Source organism: Crassostrea angulata, chromosome 8 (genome assembly GCF_025612915.1).
Source record: "Crassostrea angulata isolate pt1a10 chromosome 8, ASM2561291v2, whole genome shotgun sequence".
Classification (NCBI taxonomy): domain Eukaryota; kingdom Metazoa; phylum Mollusca; class Bivalvia; order Ostreida; family Ostreidae; genus Magallana; species Magallana angulata.
Genome location: NC_069118.1, coordinates 38,051,930 through 38,078,359, shown reverse-complemented (window position 1 = coordinate 38,078,359; position 26,430 = coordinate 38,051,930). Strand labels below are relative to the sequence as shown.

The window sequence follows — 26,430 nt, the reverse complement described above, 5'->3', positions numbered from 1 at the left end:
GAAAGCATGAAGCATGGACGGTGTTTGGCAAATGGGAGTTCTGAATGTGAAAGCAATTACTATGGTCCAGACTGTCGAGTATTTTGTAACAGCAGCATGCCACATGGAAATTGCAGTGCAAATGGGACGGCTGTTTGTGAGGTGAATTTCTTTGGCAAACACTGTGAAAGATTTTGTAATGAAAGCATGAAGCATGGACGGTGTTTGGCAAATGGGAGTTCTGAATGTGAAAGCAATTACTATGGTCCAGACTGTGAAGTATTTTGTAACAGCAGCATGCCACATGGAAATTGCAGTGCAAATGGGACGGCTGTTTGTGAGGTTAATTTCTTTGGCAAACACTGTGAAAGATTTTGTAATGAAAGCATGAAGCATGGACGGTGTTTGGCAAATGGGAGTTCTGAATGTGAAAGCAATTACTATGGTCCAGACTGTGAAGTATTTTGTAACAGCAGCATGCCACATGGAACTTGCAGTGCAAATGGGACGGCTGTTTGTGAGGTGAATTTCTTTGGCAAACACTGTGAAAGATTTTGTAATGAAAGCATGAAGCATGGACGGTGTTTGGCAAATGGGAGTTCTGAATGTGAAAGCAATTACTTTGGTCCAGACTGTGAAGTATTTTGTAACAGCAGCATGCCACATGGAAATTGCAGTGCAAATGGGACGGCTGTTTGTGAGGTGAATTTCTTTGGCAAACACTGTGAAAGATTTTGTAATGAAAGCATGAAGCATGGACGGTGTTTGGCAAATGGGAGTTCTGAATGTGAAAGCAATTACTATGGTCCAGACTGTGAAGTATTTTGTAACAGCAGCATGCCACATGGAACTTGCAGTGCAAATGGGACGGCTGTTTGTGAGGTTAATTTCTTTGGCAAACACTGTGAAATATTTTGTAATGAAAGCATGAAGCATGGACGGTGTTTGGCAAATGGGAGTTCTGAATGTGAAAGCAATTACTATGGTCCAGACTGTGAAGTATTTTGTAACAGCAGCATGCCACATGGAACTTGCAGTGCAAATGGGACGGCTGTTTGTGAGGTGAATTTCTTTGGCAAACACTGTGAAATATTTTGTAATGAAAGCATGAAGCATGGACGGTGTTTGGCAAATGGGAGTTCTGGATGCAAAAGCAATTACTATGGTCCAGACTGTGAAGTATTTTGTAACAGCAGCATGCCACATGGAAATTGCAGTGCAAATGGGACGGTTGTTTGTGAGGTGAATTTCTTTGGCAAACACTGTGAAAGATTTTGTAATGAAAGCATGAAGCATGGACGGTGTTTGGCAAATGGGAGTTCTGAATGTGAAAGCAATTACTATGGTCCAGACTGTGAAGTATTTTGTAACAGCAGCATGCCACATGGAACTTGCAGTGCAAATGGGACGGCTGTTTGTGAGGTGAATTTCTTTGGCAAACACTGTGAAAGATTTTGTAATGAAAGCATGAAGCATGGACGGTGTTTGGCAAATGGGAGTTTTGAATGTGAAAGCAATTACTATGGTCCAAACTGTGAAGTATTTTGTACCAGCGGCATGCCACATGGAACTTGCAGTGCAAATGGGACGGCTGTTTGTGAGGTTAATTTCTTTGGCAAACACTGTGAAAGATTTTGTAATGAAAGCATGAAGCATGGACGGTGTTTGGCGAATGGGAGTTCTGAATGTGAAAGCAATTACTATGGTCCAGACTGTGAAGTATTTTGTAACAGCAGCATGCCACATGGAACTTGCAGTGCAAATGGGACGGCTGTTTGTGAGGTGAATTTCTTTGGCAAACACTGTGAAAGATTTTGTAATGAAAGCATGAAGCATGGACGGTGTTTGGCAAATGGGAGTTCTGAATGTGAAAGCAATTACTATGGTCCAGACTGTCGAGTATTTTGTAACAGCAGCATGCCACATGGAAATTGCAGTGCAAATGGGACGGCTGTTTGTGAGGTGAATTTCTTTGGCAAACACTGTGAAAGATTTTGTAATGAAAGCATGAAGCATGGACGGTGTTTGGCAAATGGGAGTTCTGAATGTGAAAGCAATTACTATGGTCCAGACTGTGAAGTATTTTGTAACAGCAGCATGCCACATGGAACTTGCAGTGCAAATGGGACGGCTGTTTGTGAGGTGAATTTCTTTGGCAAACACTGTGAAAGATTTTGTAATGAAAGCATGAAGCATGGACGGTGTTTGGCAAATGGGAGTTCTGAATGTGAAAGCAATTACTTTGGTCCAGACTGTGAAGTATTTTGTAACAGCAGCATGCCACATGGAAATTGCAGTGCAAATGGGACGGCTGTTTGTGAGGTTAATTTCTTTGGCAAACACTGTGAAAGATTTTGTAATGAAAGCATGAAGCATGGACGGTGTTTGGCAAATGGGAGTTCTGAATGTGAAAGCAATTACTATGGTCCAGACTGTGAAGTATTTTGTAACAGCAGCATGCCACATGGAACTTGCAGTGCAAATGGGACGGCTGTTTGTGAGGTGAATTTCTTTGGCAAACACTGTGAAAGATTTTGTAATGAAAGCATGAAGCATGGACGGTGTTTGGCAAATGGGAGTTCTGAATGCAAAAGCAATTACTATGGTCCAGACTGTGAAGTATTTTGTAACAGCAGCATGCCACATGGAAATTGCAGTGCAAATGGGACGGTTGTTTGTGAGGTGAATTTCTTTGGCAAGCACTGTGAAAGATTTTGTAATGAAAGCATGAAGCATGGACGGTGTTTGGCAAATGGGAGTTCTGAATGTGAAAGCAATTACTATGGTCCAGACTGTGAAGTATTTTGTAACAGCAGCATGCCACATGGAACTTGCAGTGCAAATGGGACGGCTGTTTGTGAGGTTAATTTCTTTGGCAAACACTGTGAAAGATTTTGTAATGAAAGCATGAAGCATGGACGGTGTTTGGCAAATGGGAGTTCTGAATGTGAAAGCAATTACTATGGTCCAGACTGTGAAGTATTTTGTAACAGCAGCATGCCACATGGAACTTGCAGTGCAAATGGGACGGCTGTTTGTGAGGTTAATTTCTTTGGCAAACACTGTGAAAGATTTTGTAATGAAAGCATGAAGCATGGACGGTGTTTGGCAAATGGGAGTTCTGAATGTGAAAGCAATTACTTTGGTCCAGACTGTGAAGTATTTTGTAACAGCAGCATGCCACATGGAAATTGCAGTGCAAATGGGACGGCTGTTTGTGAGGTTTATTTCTTTGACAAACACTGTGAAAGATTTTGTAATGAAAGCATGAAGCATGGACGGTGTTTGGCAAATGGGAGTTCTGAATGTGAAAGCAATTACTATGGTCCAGACTGTGAAGTATTTTGTAACAGCAGCATGCCACATGGAACTTGCAGTGCAAATGGGACGGCTGTTTGTGAGGTTAATTTCTTTGGCAAACACTGTGAAAGATTTTGTAATGAAAGCATGAAGCATGGACGGTGTTTGGCAAATGGGAGTTCTGAATGTGAAAGCAATTACTATGGTCCAGACTGTGAAGTATTTTGTAACAGCAGCATGCCACATGGAAATTGCAGTGCAAATGGGACGGCTGTTTGTGAGGTTAATTTCTTTGGCAAACACTGTGAAATATTTTGTAATGAAAGCATGAAGCATGGACGGTGTTTGGCAAATGGGAGTTCTGAATGTGAAAGCAATTACTATGGTCCAGACTGTGAAGTATTTTGTAACAGCAGCATGCCACATGGAACTTGCAGTGCAAATGGGACGGCTGTTTGTGAGGTTAATTTTTTTGGCAAACACTGTGAAAGATTTTGTAATGAAAGCATGAAGCATGGACGGTGTTTGGCAAACGGGAGTTCTGAATGTGAAAGCAATTACTATGGTCCAGACTGTGAAGTATTTTGTAACAGCAGCATGCCACATGGAAATTGCAGTGCAAATGGGACGGCTGTTTGTGAGGTAAATTTCTTTGGCAAACACTGTGAAAGATTTTGTAATGAAAGCATAAAGCATATACGGTGTTTATCAAATGGGAGTTCTGAATGTGAAAGCAATTACTATGGTCCAGACTGTGAAGTATTTTGTAACAGCAGCATGCCACATGGAAATTGCAGTGCAAATTGGACGGCTGTTTGTGAGGTTAATTTCTTTGGCAAACACTGTGAAAGATTTTGTAATGAAGACATGAAGCATGGACGGTGTTTGGCAAATGGGAGTTCTGAATGTGAAAGCAATTACTATGGTCCAGACTGTGAAGTATTTTGTAACAGCAGCATGCCACATGGAAATTGTAGTGCAAATGGGACGGCTGTTTGTGAGGTGAATTTCTTTGGCAAACACTGTGAAAGATTTTGTAATGAAAGCATGAAGCATGGACGGTGTTTGGCAAATGGGAGTTTTGAATGTGAAAGCAATTACTATGGTCCAGACTGTGAAGTATTTTGTATCAGCAGCATGCCACATGGAATTTGCAGTGCAAATGGGACGGCTGTTTGTGAGGTTAATTTCTTTGGCAAACACTGTGAAAGATTTTGTAATGAAAGCATGAAGCATGGACGGTGTTTGGCAAATGGGAGTTCTGAATGTGAAAGCAATTACTATGGTCCAGACTGTGAAGTATTTTGTAACAGCAGCATGCCACATGGAAATTGCAGTGCAAATGGGACGGCTGTTTGTGAGGTGAATTTCTTTGGCAAACACTGTGAAAGATTTTGTAATGAAAACATGAAGCATGGACGGTGTTTGGCAAATGGGAGTTCTGAATGTGAAAGCAATTACTATGGTCCAGACTGTGAAGTATTTTGTAACAGCAGCATGCCACATGGAACTTGCAGTGCAAATGGGACGGCTGTTTGTGAGGTGAATTTCTTTGGCAAACACTGTGAAAGATTTTGTAATGAAAGCATGAAGCATGGACGGTGTTTGGCAAATGGGAGTTCTGAATGTGAAAGCAATTACTATGGTCCAGACTGTAAAGTATTTTGTAACAGCAGCATGCCACATGGAACTTGCAGTGCAAATGGGACGGCTGTTTGTGAGGTTAATTTCTTTGGCAAACACTGTGAAAGATTTTGCAATGAAAGCATGAAGCATGGACGGTGTTTGGCAAATGGGAGTTCTGAATGTGAAAGCAATTACTATGGTCCAGACTGTGAAGTTTTTTGTAACAGCAGCATGCCACATGGAAATTGCAGTGCAAATGGGACGGCTGTTTGTGAGGTTAATTTCTTTGGCAAACACTGTGAAAGATTTTGTAATGAAAGCATGAAGCATGGACGGTGTTTGGCAAATGGGAGTTCTGAATGTGAAAGCAATTACTATGGTCCAGACTGTGAAGTATTTTGTAACAGCAGCATGCCACATGGAAATTGCAGTGCAAATGGGACGGCTGTTTGTGAGGTTAATTTCTTTGGCAAACACTGTGAAAGATTTTGCAATGAAAGCATGAAGCATGGACGGTTTTTGGCAAATGGGAGTTCTGAATGTGAAAGCAATTACTATGGTCCAGACTGTGAAGTTTTTTGTAACAGCAGCATGCCACATGGAACTTGCAGTGCAAATGGGACGGCTGTTTGTGAGGTGAATTTCTTTGGCAAACACTGTGAAAGATTTTGTAATGAAAGCATGAAGCATGGACGGTGTTTGGCAAATGGGAGTTCTGAATGTGAAAGCAATTACTATGGTCCAGACTGTAAAGTATTTTGTAACAGCAGCATGCCACATGGAACTTGCAGTGCAAATGGGACGGCTGTTTGTGAGGTTAATTTCTTTGGCAAACACTGTGAAAGATTTTGCAATGAAAGCATGAAGCATGGACGGTGTTTGGCAAATGGGAGTTCTGAATGTGAAAGCAATTACTATGGTCCAGACTGTGAAGTTTTTTGTAACAGCAGCATGCCACATGGAAATTGCAGTGCAAATGGGACGGCTGTTTGTGAGGTTAATTTCTTTGGCAAACACTGTGAAAGATTTTGTAATGAAAGCATGAAGCATGGACGGTGTTTGGCAAATGGGAGTTCTGAATGTGAAAGCAATTACTATGGTCCAGACTGTGAAGTATTTTGTAACAGCAGCATGCCACATGGAAATTGCAGTGCAAATGGGACGGCTGTTTGTGAGGTGAATTTCTTTGGCAAACACTGTGAAAGATTTTGCAATGAAAGCATGAAGCATGGACGGTTTTTGGCAAATGGGAGTTCTGAATGTGAAAGCAATTACTATGGTCCAGACTGTGAAGTTTTTTGTAACAGCAGCATGCCACATGGAAATTGCAGTGCAAATGGGACGGCTGTTTGTGAGGTGAATTTCTTTGGCAAACACTGTGAAATATTTTGTAATGAAAGCATGAAGCATGGACGGTGTTTGGCAAATGGGAGTTCTGAATGCGAAAGCAATTACTATGGTCCAGACTGTGAAGTATTTTGTAACAGCAGCATGCCACATGGAACTTGCAGTGCAAATGGGACGGTTGTTTGTGAGGTTAATTTCTTTGGCAAACACTGTGAAAGATTTTGTAATGAAAGCATGAAGCATGGACGGTGTTTGGCAAATGGGAGTTCTGAATGTGAAAGCAATTACTATGGTCCAGACTGTGAAGTATTTTGTAACAGCAGCATGCCACATGGAACTTGCAGTGCAAATTGGACGGCTGTTTGTGAGGTTAATTTCTTTGGCAAACACTGTGAAAGATTTTGTAATGAAAGCATGAAGCATGGACACTGCTTGGCAAATGAGAGTTCTGAATGTAAAAAAATTATTGATTTTCAGAAAAATGAAACTCATTGTAAGAGAAAGTTTACAAGATTGAAATGCCTTGATTCACCTTTTGAAATATGCAGTGATTCGATTTACACATATAAAAAGAGTAACATGACTGAAAAATCAGACTTTACAATTGGGTTATTGTTTCAAGGCAGCCTCGATTTTGAAATGATACCAGAAATTTTTGACGAGATGTCATCAATTTTTAGATGTATTGATGATAAATGGGATTACTACCTTGAAGGAATAGAAATGAATTCCAGGTTAACATTCTTAGTTTTGATATTGTTGTTTTTTTTTTAAATATTAATAATAATAATTATATTCTACGAAAATTTAAAAGGAATCATTCTGTTTTCACATTTTTTTTAAAAGGGTCAAATTCTAATTGTTTTTGTGTGTGTTTCAGCAAATCTAGAAATGATGGAATGACCACGGTGTCCTTCCAGTTTGCTTGCAACGATTCGCTGTTGACAGAAAATGATTTTTATGAAGTTTGTCTTCAACATAAAGCAAGGATTCAGGAAAAGATTTATCCAGTTGTGATGGTCTACCCAGCAATCCCACACATCAAGAAATATCCATACTTACATGTACGTTTTTAAATACTGTAAAACATGTACATTTACCTGTTGTTTTGTGATTATATTTTATATGTTCTAGGTAAAAAATTTCATTCGATTTTCCTGGAGCTTTGAAAAGCATGAGTTTAGGGATAGTAATAAGGCGTGATAAAAGATGTATTTAAGGTAGAACGAACTTTTTTCTAAGCGGTAGTTTAAAGAAAAGTGTTAAAAAGGTATAAAAATTACAAATAAATTCAATCCTATGTTAAAATCTGATGCTTTTATTTGACAACTTCAGTGTGAAAGCTGTCGTTCAGTAACTTTATTTTAACTCATCCCTACAATAAAATCGCTGTGTAGTTAATTTTGATAGACCTGTACTGGTAGCGAATTTTTGGTTATTTGGTTAGCCTGCTGGTGAAGGTTTGTCCTCCAGTTGCATTGTGAATAGTCCCAAAGTTAAAAACACTGATCAATGATATTGCTAAGCATCCCTTTGATGCGTGGAATACCCCCGAAACACTGCTAACGGCCTTGAGAATTAGAAGAAAAAAAACCAGAAACAAAATCTAGATTATTCCTGTTAAAAGTCGTTCACACAAAATAAAAGGAAAATTTTATCTATGTACGTTTTGAGATTATGAATTAATCGTGTTTTTTTTCTCATAGGACTGGCTCTCAGATAGTTGGAGACTCATGGCGTCTATTCTCGGAGTGATTTCAATGACGTTATGCATAGTCCTTGTAACTGAATTTGGAAAATTGTAAGTTTTATAAACAGCATTTAATGATGTTAAATGTAAATTTATATTCAATAACCTTATTTGTAATTATTATTCCCTAAAGATATCAAAGACAATATTTAAAAAGAAAGTTTCCTTTAAGCTAGCTATGCATTAATGGATTTGTAAGAGATTTCGCTATTCTATTTTTAATGAAAATGTGTGAAATACAACTTCAATCAAATTCATTTGCTTGTAAAAAAAATTAGTTGTATATGTTGTACAGAATATACAGAAACTATTTTTGATTAGTTGTTATATTGACAGCTACATGCAAAACTGTAAGCTTCATTAATGCAAGCTGATACATGTACATCTGTTTGAAATATATTATTTTAGAGACTTCAAACGATATTTTCTGGTATTAGTAATACAATAAGTAAACTTAAGTAGACTGTATTTTTATTATTAATTTTACTTGCATGTCAAAATGAATTGCAAATTTACTCCTTTAACAGGAAATACAGGAAGTTGATAAAGGGAGTTTCATTATCGAGGCACCCAACCGGAAAAGATGTCACGTGACATGCTGCATATTGAGGAATCAATGAGACACGTCCGCCCCAGTTTCTTGAGTTTCTTGATGTGTGACATTGTGACACACGGTCAGACGATGAGCGATAGATGCAAGGTTTCTTACAAACATAAGTGACAAGGTGTTTAAACTTGAAACTATCGGTGGTGGATTACGTAATTATTAGATGACGTAACTGTTAGATGACGTAGTAGCCGAGGTATTCTGTAAATACTGCAGTTTTTCAAACAGTTCTTGAACTATCGCATAGCCCCCTAACTCCGTCACTACCCAAACTCCGTCACTTTCGGGAAACTCCTCGCCGTTTGAAATCAAGTGCGATTATGACGTCATTTTTTACATGTCAAAAATCTTTAATCAAATGTCAACAATTTGCAACGGTTAAAGTTAAGAATGTGTCAAAAAATAACAGAATTAAACCTTGTTCATTTTATGCACCATTAATTGTGGGAAATCAGCTAACACTTTTTCACGGGTGCACTAAAATATCGATATTTCTGACATGCGGGCCCATTCGATCATTTACGGTGGTCAGCCATTTTTAGAGAGGTCAAGATGAAACATTTAACATGTAATACATTTTTGATTAAGGTAATTAATACATTTTTTTCAGTCCGCAATAGCCTTTATGCACTACTCTTGATGATAACGTCAAATCGCTCATGCCGATACTTTTGCCTTATACAGGGTATAGATATATCCGGTTTATCGCTATTTAGAATATGCTACATTTCTGAAAATGTAATAAATAAATAATATCATAAGTAATATAGTAATTTATGATATAAAATATATTTGAAATATGTAGGAACATAAATCAAACGGCATCCATACATTCTGAAAAGGCCATTGTGATTGTTGTTACATGGACCCATTCTTTAATCGGGCGATCATTTCATTTCGATGAAATTAAATACAATTTAAATTGTATGCACCATTTTTACTTACTATAACTTGGCCTAGATACAAATGGAGTTTTAACTAAATTGTTAATGTGTCTTCATTCCCTGCCATATCATAGAGCATGTGGGTGACGGAGTTAGGTTCATAAGTTATGATAGCACGTGTGATAAGCGTCGTATTCAGAGGGCTTATTTGAATAAAAACAAAAAATATTTTGGTAATAATTTTATAAATTATATTGTTTCAGATTATATTTAGTGATTGCAAATGATAAAAACCACAAAAAATAATTTACATAGAAACGCGGGAGGTTTTCTGCTTATGGTGACGGAGTTTGGGTACTCGGGGATATCATTCTTAACCACCTCATACCCCCTACCTCACTATAAATTACATATTGGTATTATAGAAGTACATGTTATCAAAAAGTTGCAAGAAACAACAATGTTTAAAAAAGAATGTGTGGTTTTAAAAGCTCCGGGTTTGTTGGGAATTTGTGTGAGTAAAAAATGCTTGCCAACTTGTTCTGGAGTATCGTAGCTTTAGGTGACTTTACCCGTTTGCGCAATTTACAAACTTAAAAATTATTATAGTACATTACAAATAAAAGAATGATAAAGTGACTTCTAGTTATTTTTTTTTTTTTTGAAAAACCGATACAATTATTTTATGTAGACATAGTTACATCAAACACTAATCTTAAATAGACAGTACACAGAAGTTATACCAACAATATTACAAATGGATGTCTGTAAACTGTGCGACATCCAAAGCAAAAGTACAGTTGCACAGTGTTTTGGTTTTATTGCATTGCGTCAGCTAAATCTGCTACAATATTGCCCAAGGAAGCGGGCAATAAATATTAAATTTTAAGGTTTGTTTTCATTTTTAGTCTTTACAATCCCAAATGCTAGTATTTCAAACGTTTGAGCTAAAATACAATGACAGTCGTTCAGGTCATGTATTTTTTTTTACATCGGTAAAAGTGGCAGTTATATCATATTTTTTTCTTATTTGACTGGAATTCTTTTCATCTGTCACTTGTATACATTTTGAAACGTTTATTAAAAATTCAAAATTTGTTTAATAAAAAAAACAACATCTAAATTTTACAAAAGTCCGGTACGTTAAAAGAACAAGAAAAATTTAGGTACATAGGTATTTTACTCAATAAAAATGGAAAAAAATGAATGGTTACCACAATCCTTTAAACTTTAATACACAGATTTCTCCATTACGTATTCTTGCATGGTTCTGTTTTGATATTTGTGGCTAAAGTATCGGTTGTCGGTCAGGATTGATTTATTCCTGTCTTTCATCCAAAATGTCATAAAATGTCAGCTGGCATTAAATAAAACAGATCTGGGATTTATTAAAGATAACGAGAACGCACGCACGCACGCACACACACTGTGTGAAAAGTATAATATCTGTGATTGAATGTAACGTTTTCACACACCTTAATAAAACAAACGCAATTTCTTATTTTTTTTTAATTAAAAATATAAGAAAATAATTTAAACCAACAACCTAGACGCCAAAAACAACAACATTTCTTTTTCTCCTCTTGCACGCTTTGTGCTTCCTGGTGTCTGGTAAAGCTTAAGAATACTTGTTCTAGAGTTGTTTGGTGAACTGAGTAGTCTTCAATGTTAAACTGAGATTTCGCGCGCTCCATTTCACCAAATACCCTGCCCAAGGCGACGTTGTTGTCTGGAATTTGAAAATGCACGTAGCCCTGGTGGTCGTCAAAGATTATGCTGTCCGGAAACGTGGATTTTATGAAGTTTTTGAGGGGTTCCGATGAAGCTGTGATTCCATCTTTCGATTGCCCAAGTCTCGCTATTAGAGTATATCCATGTCCGAATTTGTTCTTGAGGTGTTGGGCACTTCCCAGGCAAACAAACCTTCCGTTAACCATGATAACGATTTTTGTACATAGAGCGTCACATTCTTCCATGCTAAAACATTTAAAAAAAAAATCCATGCTGTACAAATAGCACCATTGTACGTATTAAAATTGTAGAACTGAAATGTTATTCTAATAATGATAAGCAGAAAACAAACCAAGTAGAAAATCTAGACAAAATGCACTTTATTAATCACACACAAAAAAAGCAGTTAAAGACGATACCTATGAGATGTAAGAATAAGCGTCCTTCCACTAGCGCGGACCTGTGAGAGAACATTCCAGAGCTGTCGTCTTGCTGCAGGATCCATTCCAGTGGTTGGCTCGTCAAGAAGTATAAAAGGCGGGTCTCCAATCAAAGCTATGGCTGTGCTTAATTTACGTTTATTACCACCACTTAAAAAAAAATCAAAATCAAACATTATTATTTCATAAAAGTAATAAATGTGTAAGACATATATAAAATTATTCAAACAAAGCATTTTCATTATATTATTTCGCCAGACTCCGGGAAATAAAGGAAATCAAAATAAGGGGGTTGTCAAATTAATTATATTATTGCACATGTATTACACTAAAAATAAGTTTAAAATATATTGCATCCTTTAACTCATCAAAGTGTATAATACTGTGGAATCATTAGATTTCGTGGTGGCTCAATTTCCGTGGAATTCGTGGGTACCTCTCCTCCACGAATTAACATCTTCCACGAATTAATGAACTAGGGCAATAAAGTCATATTTCTTCTGTACGTTTAAAAGAATACACGAAATTACGTCCCCGCGATCCTGTTAAATTTAAGCAATCCACGAAAATTGGCCCCCACGAAATTTAATGATTCTACAGTATTTTTTTCTTGCTTAAGTAATTGTAATATCACACATTCAAATACAAATATCGCAGGGCAAAAAAAAAATGAATAAATAAAAAATATTGCAGTATGTAGTATAAATGTTTTCATTAAACATGTTTTATCCAAAGAAAAATTGCAATATGTAATGTAAATGGTATCACAAAATGTGTAATATTAAGTACATGTTGCACTATGTAATGTCATTGTAATTATTAAATGTATTTCATTCAAAGACATTGTAACTTTATGTTATGAATGTAAGGTACATGTAAATCTCTACCTGTACGTGCCACACTGCCTGTCGGCATATTTCCTGAGCATCATGATCTCCAGCAGGTCGTTGACAACCCCCTTGATTTGATTTTCCTTTATTCCCCGGAGTCTGGCGTACATTGTAAGGGTCTCTCTTCCAGTCATCTGGTCAATCAACGCATCGAACTGGGGGCAATATCCTAGATTTTGTTGTACCTGCAAATTATGAAAACTAATATCGTTAATTTTTGTGCATAATACTGGTACATGTATACCATCTATAGGATGACCAATATTAATATTATCGCATGTCTTTTGTAGAATGACGTATGCATTAATGTATGATTTTTCAAATATGGGTTCAACAAAGTTCATCATCGTCATTTTCTCCGTTTACTTTCAGCTAATGAACCCATATCACGATTTTGTACACTTTCATTATTAACGAAAAATGCGTGATGTATGCTGCATTACGCACATTCTGGAGATACGGTTCTTTAAAAAAATTGTTTGCAGGTAAAATCTAATACCGCCATCAAATTCTTTTTCCTATCACTATATTACTAGTATTTCTTTCATTATGTGTTCTTAGTTTAATTAGTTAAATGAACGATATTCAGGAGAGTGAACGAGCTGCTCTAAGTTTAAGGAATTCATCTTCTATCAGACAAAGTCTGTGCCAGTACACTGATTCCGTTATTTTTTTGACAAATTTAAATGAGGATAAATATGCCTGTCAAAGAAGTACAAATTGATATCAATACATGGGAAACAATACATGATTTCTTCTTTAACACTTCATCTATTTTAAATTCGCTATTTAAATTACAAGCGCTCTTTCTGGTAGATTTCTCCGCTTCTCAGAAAGGCCGGAAAAGTTGCGATTGCTTACCATTTTTAGATCTGTTTTGACGTCATATCCGTTCAGATATGCATTGCCCCCTGTCACTATTTCGTCTCCTGTTAACATTTTGAATGTCGAAGTTTTCCCTGCTCCGTTTTGACCCAAAAGTCCGAAACACTCTTGCTGCGGAACTCCAACACACACACTTTTCACAGCGGAGTACGAACCATAAGATTTACTGAGGTTGCGTAGAAGCAGAGAATCTGTTTTAAGGAGGCTGTCGATGCCAGTTTTGTTGATGCGACGTCTTTCGTCTTCTACGTCATCATCGTCAGGAATGGCGTCACTTGTTGTTCCGACTTCTGCCGAATTCACGATGGGAGGATCACGATTACAAATCAGATATCGGATTCGACTAATGACGCCAAACTCGACTAGAAACACAAGAGTCATATAGAAAACACCCTGTGCCGCCATGAAAACGAAGTATTTCCCAACTCCTGGGGTCTCCCAAGCGAGGTAGTTAGTGTCGAAAATCAAACAATTCTTTTCACATTTATCTGTTAAATAAACGGAAAAACATTATTGAAGATATCCAGTATACACATAAAAAGTTAAGTTGATGAGAAATCGAAGAATAAATCTTTTTCTTACCTCTACAACATGATGTGATTGGGGGATTTTTAAGAGCACACATGGTCTCGTAGTTCAGTTTTGTACATGTGTCGATGTACTCATAGTTCACGTACATATTCATCAGCGTCTGTCCCAGGCAGTAGTTAGGAAGAAATATAGTGAAGAGCCAATCAATGGCGTCCGATATGTCAGCTGATATGCCAAGGTCTGGGACGCGGAGAGTGAACACAGCCATGATTGTTGCAAGACCTGTAAACATATAACATACAAAATTTTTTCAAAACCTTGACATTTTATTTGTTGTAGTCCATTCTTATAAAATAGTTCCTCCCTCTTTAAATAGCCCTTAACACCGTTGAAGAAAATTAGAAAAAAAAAACTTGTGTGTCTGTTAGGTCCTTTTTAACTTCGCAACCTCTCAATACAATGCATGGCAAATAGGGCGGGAATAATTGGGTAGATATTTTACTATTATGTTTAAGTTTGTCTGTAACTTTCAACCTAATACGAAATGGCGTACCAGTAAGAATGTTGAGTAAACTTCCGGCAACCATTCCGGAAGCAGGCGTTTTGAAGACATAGTAAAAGATGTACACGAAAGGCATGCAGGCCCATCCGTACAAGAAAAACATGGCGTAAACAAGTCCAAGGCGGTTGTCACCGGTGTATGCCTGAGTCTGGAAGGCTGCGAAACATACCATTATCAACAGGATGGGTACCTGGTAGTTTAACAAGTCCCAGACAAGGTTCGACATCCAGTAGGCGTACGAGCTGACACCGCTCACCTTCTGAAGGTGCTTGGCGCCTGTCACCTTTTCTTTGATCAAAAATATGATGAAGCTCGTTGACAGGAAGGCCAGTCCGAATAGCATACAGAAAGCGATCGTGAATCCCGTGCCTCTTGTGGCGTATCCGATACCTCGGCTGGATTCGTTCAGCGGTCTTGGGAAAGGGAAATTTGTAGTTTTGATGGAGTGGGTGCTATCGGTGTAATGTTTGAGCAATGCGTTCATTGTGTTGGTTAAACTTATTGCACTGGCATGGAGTGGGTCCCCGTTGAAATATGACGTTATGCTACCAGTAGTGGCGTTACCAATATCAAATAGACCTCCGACGATGTAATTGCGTTTAAAGAATGCTTGTCCAATTTCGGTGTTTTTTTCAATGATAAAGTTGTCAAAGTCGTTTGGAGTTTTATCATATTTAGAAACTTGATATCCTTGACTTCTTATAGAATTCGCATAGTCAGCCGCCATTGAAGTGCTTTCGGGAAACGCTGATTTTGAGGAATACATGGCCACACTGTTGGGGAAATCCTTTAGGTTTAATAGCAAAGACGGTTCATCTTCTTGTTTTGGTAGGGTTTTCTCGACTGTCAAGGCAAGAATGGTGAATATAACAGGTACTAGAAGCTGAACAAGCGTCACTGTTCTGTTTCTCCAGGTGTGTATCAGCTTCTTTACAAACATGCTGAAAAACTGTTGCAAGGCCAATGTTGTTCCAGAATTTTTCTTTAAACCAGAATTGAAACCTGCAATTACAACTTCACACTTCAATTTCTTTTATCATTTTGGTTGCGTTTTGATTTGTTATTTCATTTTAGGAGTGTTTTTATTCTAGTAGTATCGTCAGTAGTTATCAATTTGAAAATTAACCATGAAACACACTAAACTTTTACCTATGAATGACTCTCCGTTAGCAATCTTTAGATTTTGAATGACGCCATTTTGGCCTTTTTCAGTGACGCCATTTTTGCCTTTTTCGGCGGACCCGTTGCTGACTCCGTTGGCAATGTTAGTAATGCTGCCATAACCCATGTTATCGTAAGACTTGAGAGACTTCTGGTGGTGAGCATGCATTTCCTCTTCTTCTTCCGTTCTTTGGCTACTTTCGCCTACCCTAGATCAAAGGAAAATTTTGTACAGGACATGATTGAAATTATCAACAGGCTGCACCTGGTTTTTTCTTAATCAAAACACATTTGTGTAATAAAGGTTACAATCAATTCTCAATTACTATTAGAGACAGAGCACTAACTTCAGAAAAACTTCTTCCATAGTTGTAGCAGACGTTCCAAAACTGCTCAATTTTAGCTCTGTTTTCCTTTTCTCGATTTCATTGAATAACTGTTCAAACTTCTTGGATTCTTCAAATGGCAGAAGATAGGATAACTCGGCGCTGATTTCACTCTCTAGCTCGGCTGCTGGTATGTGTTGCTTGATGACGTTCGTTACAGCTTTGACGTCACAATCTCGATCCTTTACCATTACAAGATGGTACCCGGCTCCTGCAAAATCAAAGTTTATTTAAATTCCAGCTATGAAAACATCACAACATCGCATTTCTAATTTTCCATCATTCATTAGATCATCTGTGCATTTGGATGAATGCATTCATTGAAATGAATACCATAAAAGAATACCATATAACTTCATTAAATGAATAAAAATACCATATAACTTCTTCAGAAATAAAGATGTTCCGCAGCATTTGACAACTCCATCTGCCATTATTGCAATGCGGTCACCAAGAAGATCTGCTTCGTCCATGAAATGAGTAGAAAGAATCATTGTTCGGTCCTCCCTGAATTTCTGCAAAATTTCCCAAGTTTGGCGCCGAGCCGCAGGATCCATACCAGACGTTGGCTCATCCAAGATTACAACCTAATATAAAACAGACAAAATTAGTATAAATCCAAAATACTGTGTAAAGGAAAGCTTTGAAATCTATTTTATTAATATATTCCCAGTACATGTAATTGGGAAAAAAAACAAAATGGAAAAAAATGGAGTACTGTATAATGATATCACAAGAAGTCTAGATTGGATCAACATATTAATCATAGTATTTCTCTTACCTTTGATCCTGCAATTAGTGCTATCCCAACAGACAACTTTCTCTTTTGTCCACCAGATAGTGTCATAGAAAAACTTTTCCTCTTGGCTTCCAGACCTAGAACTCTGATCATTTCATCCACCTCTTTCTGAACATTGTCTTTGGGACAACCTTTCAGCTGTAACAATACATTATTTTCCATTCATGTCAATTGATTGTAGACTCAAACAAATATTTTAAAAAAAAATGTCTAAAAATGGATACATTTCCTCAGAATTCTGTATTTGATCGTTTTCTCTTCAAATTTTATTGATCAAGTTCTTCTAATTTTTTTTCCAAAAAAAGAGCGTCCTCACAATGAAGTGTTTGTACCTGTGCAAAAAACTGCAAGTGTTCTTCCACCGTTAACGAGTCAAACAGGATGTTATGCTGAGGACACAGACCCAGGCTCTTCCTCACATTCTGTATATCCTCAGAAATGTCATAACCATTTACAACGGCCGTGCCAGATGTAGGAGGCAGGAACCCTGATAGAGAATCATCACAATCATCATCATCATGATTATCATCAATATCATCATCATCGTGATCATCATCGATATCATCAACAACAATATCATCATCATCCTCATCATAATCATCACGATGACGGTGATCATCATCATCATAGTTATATTTATTAAAAAACAAACGTGATGAGTCGTCAATAGTAAAACAAATTAAAGAAACAAGAAAACTTGAAGGTTAGATTACCTGTTAGCATGGACATGGTTGTAGTTTTTCCAGCGCCATTGTGACCTAAAAGTGCTGTAATTTGACCTTCAAATATATTCAGCGTTGTGTCTGCTACAGCTGTTTTCTTCCTTTTACCACTTCCAAATTCCTTTAAAAAATCTCTTTTTTTATCATGCAACTCTCTAGCTAAATCTGACCTCATATCTAGTCATACTAAACGATGAGAGAAACAGAGAGAGAGAGAGAGAGAGAGAGAGAGAGAGAGAGAGAGAGAGAGAGAGAGAGAGAGAGAGAGAGAGAGAGAGAGAGAGAGATTTTACTCCAACCTTTCGGAGATGATTTATGCTGATGCCTATAGACAGGGCATTCGGATCTCTCTCAAAGTATTTAGGATCCAACTTTCCTGTATCGCTATTTGCTGATGATTTTCGAGTCGTTCCGCACCAGTAATTTTTCTAGAAAACATAAGTGCAATTTTTGTGTACGATTTTTCTCGAAAAATAAAAAACTGAAATTTCTATCCCTCAAAGTAATTAAAATTAAATTATTCTCACCGACAATGGGAAATACCATGGTAACGGTACACCATATTCTCCCGGAAATACGCCATCAACATACCACGTGATCACCAAATACACGCCGCTGGAACCGAGCAACATGAGCATGGAGTCCAACAGCGAGAAATTATCGTCCACAGTGGCTGGTTTGGCAAAGTTATTCCACTGTGCACCATAACCTATGACGACAGAATCAAATATAGTTACACTCACACCAAGCATTACATTATTTTCTACACGAACAATCATCTTCAGTTGGCATCAATAATCCATATTCAGGTACTTTCAAACGGTTGGTAGGCATACTAGTCTTGTAACCTTGAAGGGTAGTACCACTGTTTAATTAAAGGCAACACGTAGACTGCACGCGTACAATATTTTGGCTTTTTTGAATTCGTGGTAAAAAGGACCAAGCAAGTAAATCAAATGTTCTTACCAGTTCCTTCGTATAAACCGATGGTGTTTATGCCAAATGCCATTCCCATATTGTTCAGAATGCATATGCCGAGTTTCTCTGATCTGGCCATCGTCTCGTATCTGCTTTGGAGGAAGAAGTATGGCACGTACGTGCAGAAGTACCCAATACCACTGGCAAAGGCGGCCGAGTTAGCTGATGAGAGAAAAGGACAAATGTGCTACATGTATTATAGGTACTACATGTATTGCAGGTGTTTAAAGAATTACAGTGTAAAATACCCGATGTTGTCATAAAAATGTTATGGTATGTGCATGTAGTTTTTAAAGTACATGTAACTTAAAAAAAAGAGATTACAAAATAATGCAAACAAGTGAAAAGCTGTCAATGTGACAGCAAACCGGGTTTTCTTTTATGTGAACTGTATCCATAATTCATGTCTTGAACCCTGAATTGATAAACACTATCCTATATGCAATATTTTTCCCAAAATGACTAAGTTCAAAAGTTGGTATTTTTTCATAAACCATCAGGAATTCACCGTCACCAAAATTTTTAAATACCTCAACTCGTTCCTCAACTCATCCTTTAAGAAAAGTACATAAATTTGCGGTCAAACCTCAGATTTGAGGCTGAGTATTGACTTGAGGAAAGTTGGTGACGGCGGGGCCTGAAATCAAAATCTTAGCAATATGCATACCTCTGATATATATACACTTGATCTGCAAAAGAACAAATTCCTATCTTGAAAACTGTAGGAGTTATCCGTACAATGAGGTTTCATTATATGCAATATTTTGCCTAAAAATGACTAAGTTCAAAAGCTGGTATTTTTTGATGAATTATTAGAAATCACAATCATAGATTTGCACACCTCTGATGTATTCAATTGATCGGCAAAAGAACAACTTCCTATCTTAAAAACTGTATACGTAACAGGAGTTATCGTACAATGAGGGTAACCTTTTGCAGCCGCTCACCCGCCATTATCACCATTTTAATAACAGCATTTTTCCATCGGAAAACCCGGTAAATGATGTGATATCGCGTGACATTTGTCATAAAATCAAAAATCCCCAAATGTAATGAATTCATACAAATCAAGTGTAGTTTATGAAGTACATGTCACGCAAAATTCAAGTTTAAAACTTTTCAAAATTGCATGAATTCATGCTAGTTTTTATGATCATTTCAAAATGTGTTAGTATATAAACAAAATCCAAGAGGAATACGCTTGACTTTGTCACATCATGATAAAGTTCGAAATTATATAATACATGTAATCCGAAATTACCTTTGTTGAAGAACGTGCTGACCATGAAACAGAAACAGATGATAGAGATGGAGTAACAGATCAGGAAGACAAAGAAGAGCGAGGGGTCTGTCTTGGCCAGGACTTTGCCCTTGTCGGAGACCTCAATGGAGAATAAGATGCAGTAGACGGCGGATGAGATGACCAGATAGATGGAGCTCTTCACCAGCCACGACGCCCAGTAAATGGACGAGTTCAGTCCCATCAGCTTCATGGATTCCTGTTTCAACGAACAAGTTGGAGAAGGGCTTATTGTTTGGTTGTGTTTCATGTCAGCAGACTTTTTTCGGCATTCATTTACAGCTCTCTCTCTCTCTCTCTCTCTCTCTCTCTCTCTCTGTGCTCTTCTTTTGGTTAAGCATTGTATTTTCATGTCTTTGATTTAAAAGAAAAAATAGAGAATGGTGTTTTTTGATGACCGTTTCAAGTTCTAATCAATGTTATGCTGGTGTTAAAGTTAAAAAGAAAAACAAGACTGTATATTTTCTGTTACAATACAATTCGCATGAAATCATGCACTATTGTTTATTTTCCGTAAAGCAACTAAACTTCGAATAAGACATAACGCACTTATACATACCTGTATTTATGTTTATTGTACGTATTTATTTATCTGTAATTGCATGTATATCTTTATGTGTATAAGAAATTTTGTTTTGTAAATAGTTTTGTAAACAAATTCAAACAAATCATTTCCCAATGGAAATATGGCTTAAATGACCGGGAAAACTATTTTAAAACCTATTATTACACGCATATTAAATAAAACCGTCGTTTAAAAGTGTACCTAAAATTTGATATTAAATCGGACCAACCAGCTTTAGATTTAATGTTGCCCTATACCTTCAGCTTTTTCTCCTTTTCGTACACGATAGCTTTGGTGGTTTGGAGGGCGGACAGTATAAAACCCAGGATGAGAAAGAAGGGCAGGTACATTTGTAGAATAGTGGTCAGATTATCCTTGGTGTAGGGGGGATAAGGCATCTTCTTCAGGAAAAGGTCAAAAAGGTCCACGGCGGCCGAAGAGTTGAAATGTTTTATGACCGCTAGGTCCACAGCGTATTGGAAGGCCAAAAATCCGGTTCCTTCATAGTCTGCAAAAAAAAAAAGGAAATTGAAATACGTTTGAGCTATCGTCATCATCTTCACATTGTCCAGGCTTATTGTTACTTTGACACAAATGAAAGGAATAAAACATTAGAAGCTATGCATAGCATTGTGGATATGCTGGGCTTTACGTACATGTATTTGTATACGTAATTTGTAAACGTAATATATTTCATCACGACACTGTTTAACAAACTAATTGAGTAGAAATAAAACCCTATAATATTTTCAGCATCTACCAAAACTTACGTATACTTATATATGACATTGTTTTCAGTGAAATCCTTTAAAAACCAGCAATAAAATCAAATATAACTGAATTCAATAAATTAATTTTAAAATGCCTAAATATATTATGATCTTTATAAATAATAAAATATAACTTAAATAGACAGTCAGCAATTCACATTTTAAAACTATTCTTATTTTATCAAAGCAAGCATGTCACATTTATATTCACAAGAGGAAATTAAAAATGACGCATTGAATTACCTGGGTTACCTCCCGTTGAATCATTGTTCCGGGGCCCAGTCAGTTGGAAGAAAGGGTAGACATTCTTGGTCAGCCACCTGTCGTTGAAATCTTTCCGAGCCACGCGAAGTGTGTATTCCACGTCCTTACGTAAACCGGAAGTTGCTTCCATAAAGGAAATTGCCGCTCGAACTTTTTTGTAGTTCTTTTGATGATAATCCAAGAGGGCTTTCTCATCATCAAATCCGTACACTGTGTGTCGATAAAAGAAACAATTTAACGAATATTAATTTAGCTCTATCCAATTATGACGGCTGCAAATTGTAGATTTTTACCAAGGCTAAATGCCGAGGCAAATTTAATTATTTTTTTTTTTGTCCTATATTGTTTCACTTCGTTTTTGTTCTTTTGATTTCTCTTAACATCATATTACAATTTCTATCTAATCACGAAGACCTCAAGTTGTAGATTTTTTTCCCCGAGGCTAAAAGCCGAGGCAAATATCAATTTTTTGGGGTCTAATATTGTTTCACTTAGTTTTTTTTTTTTTAATTATTTTTATTCCTAACATCATATTACAATTTCTTTTATAATGAAAACGGGTTTTGCTTATTTTGACCTCAATATATTATTCTTTATCAATGTTATAATATGAAAATAATTTTATTATCATATAAGAGCCATATTTACCATGCCACTGGCTTCCATTGGGCTCTGCAAAAAAGTTTTAAAATAATTATTTTGTGTCAAACCGAAACAAAATTTCAACAGAACAATTCAAGTAAAAATTAAAAAAAAAGGAACATGAATGATGAAAAAAAATTCAATGTAATACCTAAACCTGGTAAAAAATTGCGGAAAGTGTTCATCATTGTCTGAATATCAGTCGTGTTTGGCGAGTAAAGGATTTCGATTTGGGATCCCCTAAGCAATACGTCATTTGGTTTGAACGGCGGCCATATTGTTGACTGTGAGATCGTTTCGTTCTTCGCTATTAGACGTATGCAGACAAGGATCACAGCGAACACTATGGGCATAACGATTTCAAACACCGTCACGCAAGCTTTTCTCTTCTGCAGGAGCCAGTTTTTCCATAGCAGCAAAATAAACTGCCTACCAACACCCGCCATTGTTTTGAGAAGAACTGTCGTCAGCCGTCAGTCGTCACCTCTGTGTGTGTGATAATTCTGTTGTGTTTTTGCTTCTGTATTCTGTTTGCTGTTGAAGAAGAAGAACAATATAGGATGGTGATCGATATGCCACGTTGTAAATTTTTGAAGGAAAAAAAAAACCTGGGTGGCAGAAATACATAATATACCACTCAATAAATTCAATATTAATATTTAAAACATGACAGATGTCAAAAAAAAAAAAAAAAATTCAACAGTACCAAATAAAACAAGAACTAGTATCAGTATCAGTTCGAATCAATAATGACAAGAAAAAATCCAAACAGGTAGCAGCATTTCTTACATCTCAGACTAATAAAACAATACAGTTGATAATAATTCTGTTCGTTATCATCATTGATTAAAAACATGTTTCTCAAACACAAATCATCGGTTATTTTACTAGTATATTGGATATAGGGATGGGCTGTGGTGATGAAATTAAAGTAATTTGCTATACGATTGAAGTAAGAAGAAAACTACGGAGAATTATCCGTAAAACCAGCTGGGATTTTTGTGTATTGTACAACTGTATTTCAAAAGCAGAACAATGTCCTTTTCGATATATTTTGCATTTTGTATATTTTATTTGATAAAATGAAATAAATCGGAAAGGACTATAAGACTATATGTGCAAAATATTTTTTCACAATTTATAGATTCATGATCTTTTAACATCATTTTTTATAAGATCATAAGATCTTTCGAAATACGATTTCCATAAATTTATAGCATTTATATCTCATACTAAAAGATACTCGTATTTTTCTGAATTTGCTAAAAGGAAAATCGACTTTGACCTAAACTTATTAAGAACAACCAGGAAGCACTACAGTTGGCATGCAGTGAGTTTAGATAATTTTATTATCTTAAAGAGAGGTTTATTGCCGTCACTTCGAGTCAAACGAATGATTCCAAAATATAGCTGACACCCCCCCCCCCCCCCTCCCCCACCACCACCACTTTTTTTTCTTAGCAATGAAGGACTTGTCCTCCACTTTTATGGGAACATTTAAAAAAAAATGTTGTGAAGTTATCAAATATCAGAAAGTGTGACATTATTAAGTGAGAAAATACTCATATCGAAATCAACATTCCTAGGAGTAAAGCGGATATTTATAGAAGAGGAAATTCCGTGATTATAGCAAAGACTGAAAACGATTTGTGTCCCCCTTTAATATATTGATATGTTAGGGTTAGAGAAAGTTTCCGAAGATTATCTTTTTACAGCCGTTATATTTTTAAAATCCCAAAATGTATATATTAAAGTTTTAAACAAATCCAAACCTCTCTTATACACGAGAGCTAGAGAAATATTGTTACCATCTTTGAAAGAAATTGGCCTTGATAGTTCCAAATTTGCGTTACATAGTTTACGCAGTAGTAGTGCCACTGCTGCTACTATAAGCCTTTATATTAACCGGTTTTCTTACTTTTTGTCCTATAATAATAAAGATATATGATTGCTGAAAAAAAATGGTCGTTGGGTCACGGACAAAGCCAAAACCGGATATATTAAGGATAGCCTCGATTTGGGATCTGACGAATACGTGGATTATAGAGCTACATTACTATATTAACTTGGGATGAGTATTGCAGAATGGATGACCAGTGTCTTAATTCCTAATCCTCGAACAAAAACTACTTGTTTCAATGAATCTTGGCTTGTAAAATTTTTGTATTATATTAACACTATAAACTCCTTTTTATATGCGATTTGTAACGAACGCACCAATCCTGAAAAAATATGTTTTGTTTTTTAAGATTAGTCAAGAAAATATTTATTTTCGGTGGAGTGAAACGAGGGAGAAAATAATGATATATAATTGCTGAAGTAGAAAAGGTGTTTTGTGAGATTTCAGATAAACTGAACATTCAAAACTTTTCTGCTTTACAAAACAGTTCGGCTACCGGTGGGGATTCATCAAGTGGTACTTACTAGGTCGGGGGTAGGGGTGGGTGGTGGTCCAGGTTCTCTCATCGATTGAATTGACAACGTGAATTAAATAAGTCTGAATTTTACATGAATAGGAGGGAGGGGACCGCTCCAGTGCTAGTTTTGCTGGCCAGCGCTTCACCTTTTTGGAATGAATCAGAGACCGCGATATCTTATCACAGCGATACTTGTATACAAGTAATGGCTTCCATTGACATTTCTATACAAATCCTGAAAGTCAGGCAGAACAAAGCAGACCCAACATCTGTTTAATAAGAACTATGGAATGATAATCATATCCTTACATATTTACAGTAACATTAAAGTCCCTACCCCGGCCTAGATTTTGCACCACTCCCCACCCACCCCCCCCCCCCCCCCCCCCGCGCGCACAACATTCGACATACAAAAAAGTATAATGAATCATCAATTACCTTACCTAAAAGTCTTCTTTCCTAATGAGTTTGATTTGGTTCATCAATCATTTCTTGAAATTCACCTGTGCACCTGAAATTTTCACGTGTGTATCAACGCGGTTTGTGGAACATTGTTTTATTACCCCTTTATCTCTGGATCACGTGAATATTTACAACTCCAGAGTCAACAAAGAAACGCCATTGCATGGGGGGTATATGAGGGTAGTTGTATAAACAGTCCTTTATCTTTGGTTTCACAACCAGATTTCACGTGCATGGGTTGTACAACACATGCATCGGCAGACAGTAAATCAGAAGTCTTGTGACAACTTAAAAATCACTGTCCTCTCCTTTATAATGTATACTGCATATTGATTTTAGGACCACACCTTACATTTTATAACATCTACCAGTTATATATCGATTTAAGGTTGTTCGTGGGGTGTTCTATTACAAACCATTCATAGTTTTCAGAAATCATATTTCTCCTCTTTATTTTTAATTAGCACCAGCTGACGAAGTACTATAGTATAAAGTATCCGCTAAAGTAATTAGTAAGGGAAATTTTGACAGTGCTGTTCATGTACAAAATACACGCAAAAAAAACCTCTCTACATGTACATGTCTTTTGTAAAACACCAGGGAAGATATTCAACAATAAGCTCACAAAATTCACATTATTATACCTTCCTTACACCCACATTTTATCTTGTTAAAAACATATCATATCACAGCCTATTGTTCCTTAAGGAAAAATCACGTGAAAAGAGCTGAATATGAATTACACGTGAAACTTCATGTGAAATTTATGTGACTCACAAATGCTAGCTGCGGGTCTAGATCTGTAGCTCCCGGTCTGAAAAAAATTCGGATGGACTACCTGGGAGCTACAGTGCCTCCCATAGAAAAAAGAACCCTGCAATTTACGGCGCACAAAATATGCGCTAATTTTGGACTGATTAACATTATTGCAGTTGTTTTTTACTATTGGAGGCACTGTAGCTCCCAGGTCGTCTATCCGATTTTTTTGAGACCGGGAGCTACAGACCTGCAGCTATACACAAATGCTTGAGTATGCAATTAAAACAAAATGTTCTTCTGATCATCTTCCATAACATCGGATCATCTGATTAACCAACCCCAATCTGGCACAGTGTGGTTTTTTAGGACAACACCGAGCGACGATAAAAAAGTTCAGGCTCAGAGCCATCTATAGAGTGCACGTGGACATATCATTTGCACACGTTTATTGTAACCATGGGAACCGTGAAGGATTTTTCCTTCAGAAATATAAACAAAAGACTTTTTTCTTCCTTTTGATCTAAAGACAAATTATTTTTTTAGGGTTTTCTGTACCGATATTTCTCTTCCTGTTTATACTCTGTAGCAAGATATTTAGGCAATTTTTTTTTAAGATCATTCATTAAAACCTAATGGTTCTCACGATGTTTATTCATAGAGAATGAAATAAAAT

The 26,430-nt window shown here is 36.8% G+C and overlaps 6 protein-coding genes across 7 annotated transcripts; 5 read left to right on the top strand and 1 right to left on the bottom strand.

Moving 5' to 3' along the window:
* Nucleotides 1–366: 366 nt before the first annotated feature.
* LOC128160417 (neurogenic locus protein delta-like) lies at nt 367–1,308 on the top strand (the record flags this gene model as incomplete). Its single annotated transcript, XM_052823734.1, has 2 exons — nt 367–1,041; nt 1,222–1,308. Coding segments are annotated over exons 1-2 (762 nt in total), but the record flags the coding sequence as incomplete, so codon positions are not given.
* Nucleotides 1,309–1,626: 318 nt separating this feature from the next.
* On the top strand, nt 1,627–2,361 carry LOC128160418 (wnt inhibitory factor 1-like; the record flags this gene model as incomplete). The annotated part of the gene is made up of 1 exon (XM_052823735.1): nt 1,627–2,361. A coding segment is annotated over exon 1 (735 nt), but the record flags the coding sequence as incomplete, so codon positions are not given.
* A 525-nt stretch (nt 2,362–2,886) lies between these two features.
* On the top strand, nt 2,887–3,648 carry LOC128160404 (wnt inhibitory factor 1-like; the record flags this gene model as incomplete). The annotated part of the gene is made up of 1 exon (XM_052823720.1): nt 2,887–3,648. A coding segment is annotated over exon 1 (762 nt), but the record flags the coding sequence as incomplete, so codon positions are not given.
* An 858-nt stretch (nt 3,649–4,506) lies between these two features.
* LOC128160403 (wnt inhibitory factor 1-like) lies at nt 4,507–5,268 on the top strand (the record flags this gene model as incomplete). The annotated part of the gene is made up of 1 exon (XM_052823719.1): nt 4,507–5,268. A coding segment is annotated over exon 1 (762 nt), but the record flags the coding sequence as incomplete, so codon positions are not given.
* Nucleotides 5,269–5,586: 318 nt separating this feature from the next.
* Nucleotides 5,587–8,844, top strand: LOC128160402 (tenascin-like). The gene is made up of 5 exons (XM_052823718.1): nt 5,587–6,261; nt 6,622–6,986; nt 7,133–7,316; nt 7,959–8,053; nt 8,530–8,844. The coding sequence occupies exons 1-5, from the start codon at nt 5,587–5,589 to the stop codon at nt 8,594–8,596; spliced, it is 1,386 nt and encodes a 461-aa protein (XP_052679678.1). The 3' UTR covers nt 8,597–8,844.
* A 1,033-nt stretch (nt 8,845–9,877) lies between these two features.
* Nucleotides 9,878–25,270, bottom strand: LOC128160114 (phospholipid-transporting ATPase ABCA3-like). Of its 2 annotated transcripts, none has more exons than XM_052823382.1 (21): nt 24,975–25,270; nt 22,271–22,653; nt 22,126–22,149; nt 21,457–21,687; nt 20,701–20,951; nt 19,840–20,077; nt 18,567–18,740; nt 18,128–18,309; nt 17,900–18,028; nt 17,592–17,721; nt 17,211–17,365; nt 16,861–17,016; nt 16,456–16,666; nt 16,041–16,290; nt 15,682–15,902; nt 14,524–15,534; nt 14,022–14,252; nt 13,416–13,927; nt 12,552–12,739; nt 11,644–11,814; nt 9,878–11,470 (listed from the first exon to the last, which is right to left on the bottom strand). In XM_052823382.1, exons 2-21 carry the CDS (start codon nt 22,563–22,565, stop codon nt 11,002–11,004), a joined length of 5,229 nt encoding a protein of 1,742 aa, XP_052679342.1. In that variant the 5' UTR covers nt 22,566–22,653; nt 24,975–25,270; the 3' UTR covers nt 9,878–11,001. The 2 variants fall into 2 exon arrangements, with proteins under 2 accessions (XP_052679342.1, XP_052679340.1); XM_052823380.1 differs by having other exon boundaries at nt 24,980–25,270.
* Between the last annotated feature and the right edge of the window lie 1,160 nt (nt 25,271–26,430).

Bases quoted from the DNA above. Each gene is read 5' to 3' on its own strand.
- LOC128160402 (XM_052823718.1), top strand. From the start codon at position 5,587: ATGAAGCATGGACGGTGTTTGGCAAATGGGAGTTCTGAATGTGAAAGC. The intron at 6,262-6,621 runs GTGAATTTCTTT...GCTGTTTGTGAG, and splicing joins ATGGGACGGCTGTTTGTGAG to GTTAATTTCTTTGGCAAACA. The intron at 6,987-7,132 runs GTTAACATTCTT...TGTGTGTTTCAG, and splicing joins GGAATAGAAATGAATTCCAG to CAAATCTAGAAATGATGGAA.
- LOC128160114 (XM_052823382.1), bottom strand. From the start codon at position 22,565: ATGGCGGGTGTTGGTAGGCAGTTTATTTTGCTGCTATGGAAAAACTGG. The intron at 21,688-22,125 runs GTAAATATGGCT...ATCGACACACAG, and splicing joins CAATGGAAGCCAGTGGCATG to TGTACGGATTTGATGATGAG. The intron at 16,667-16,860 runs GTAAGAGAAATA...GTTTTATATTAG, and splicing joins CACTAATTGCAGGATCAAAG to GTTGTAATCTTGGATGAGCC.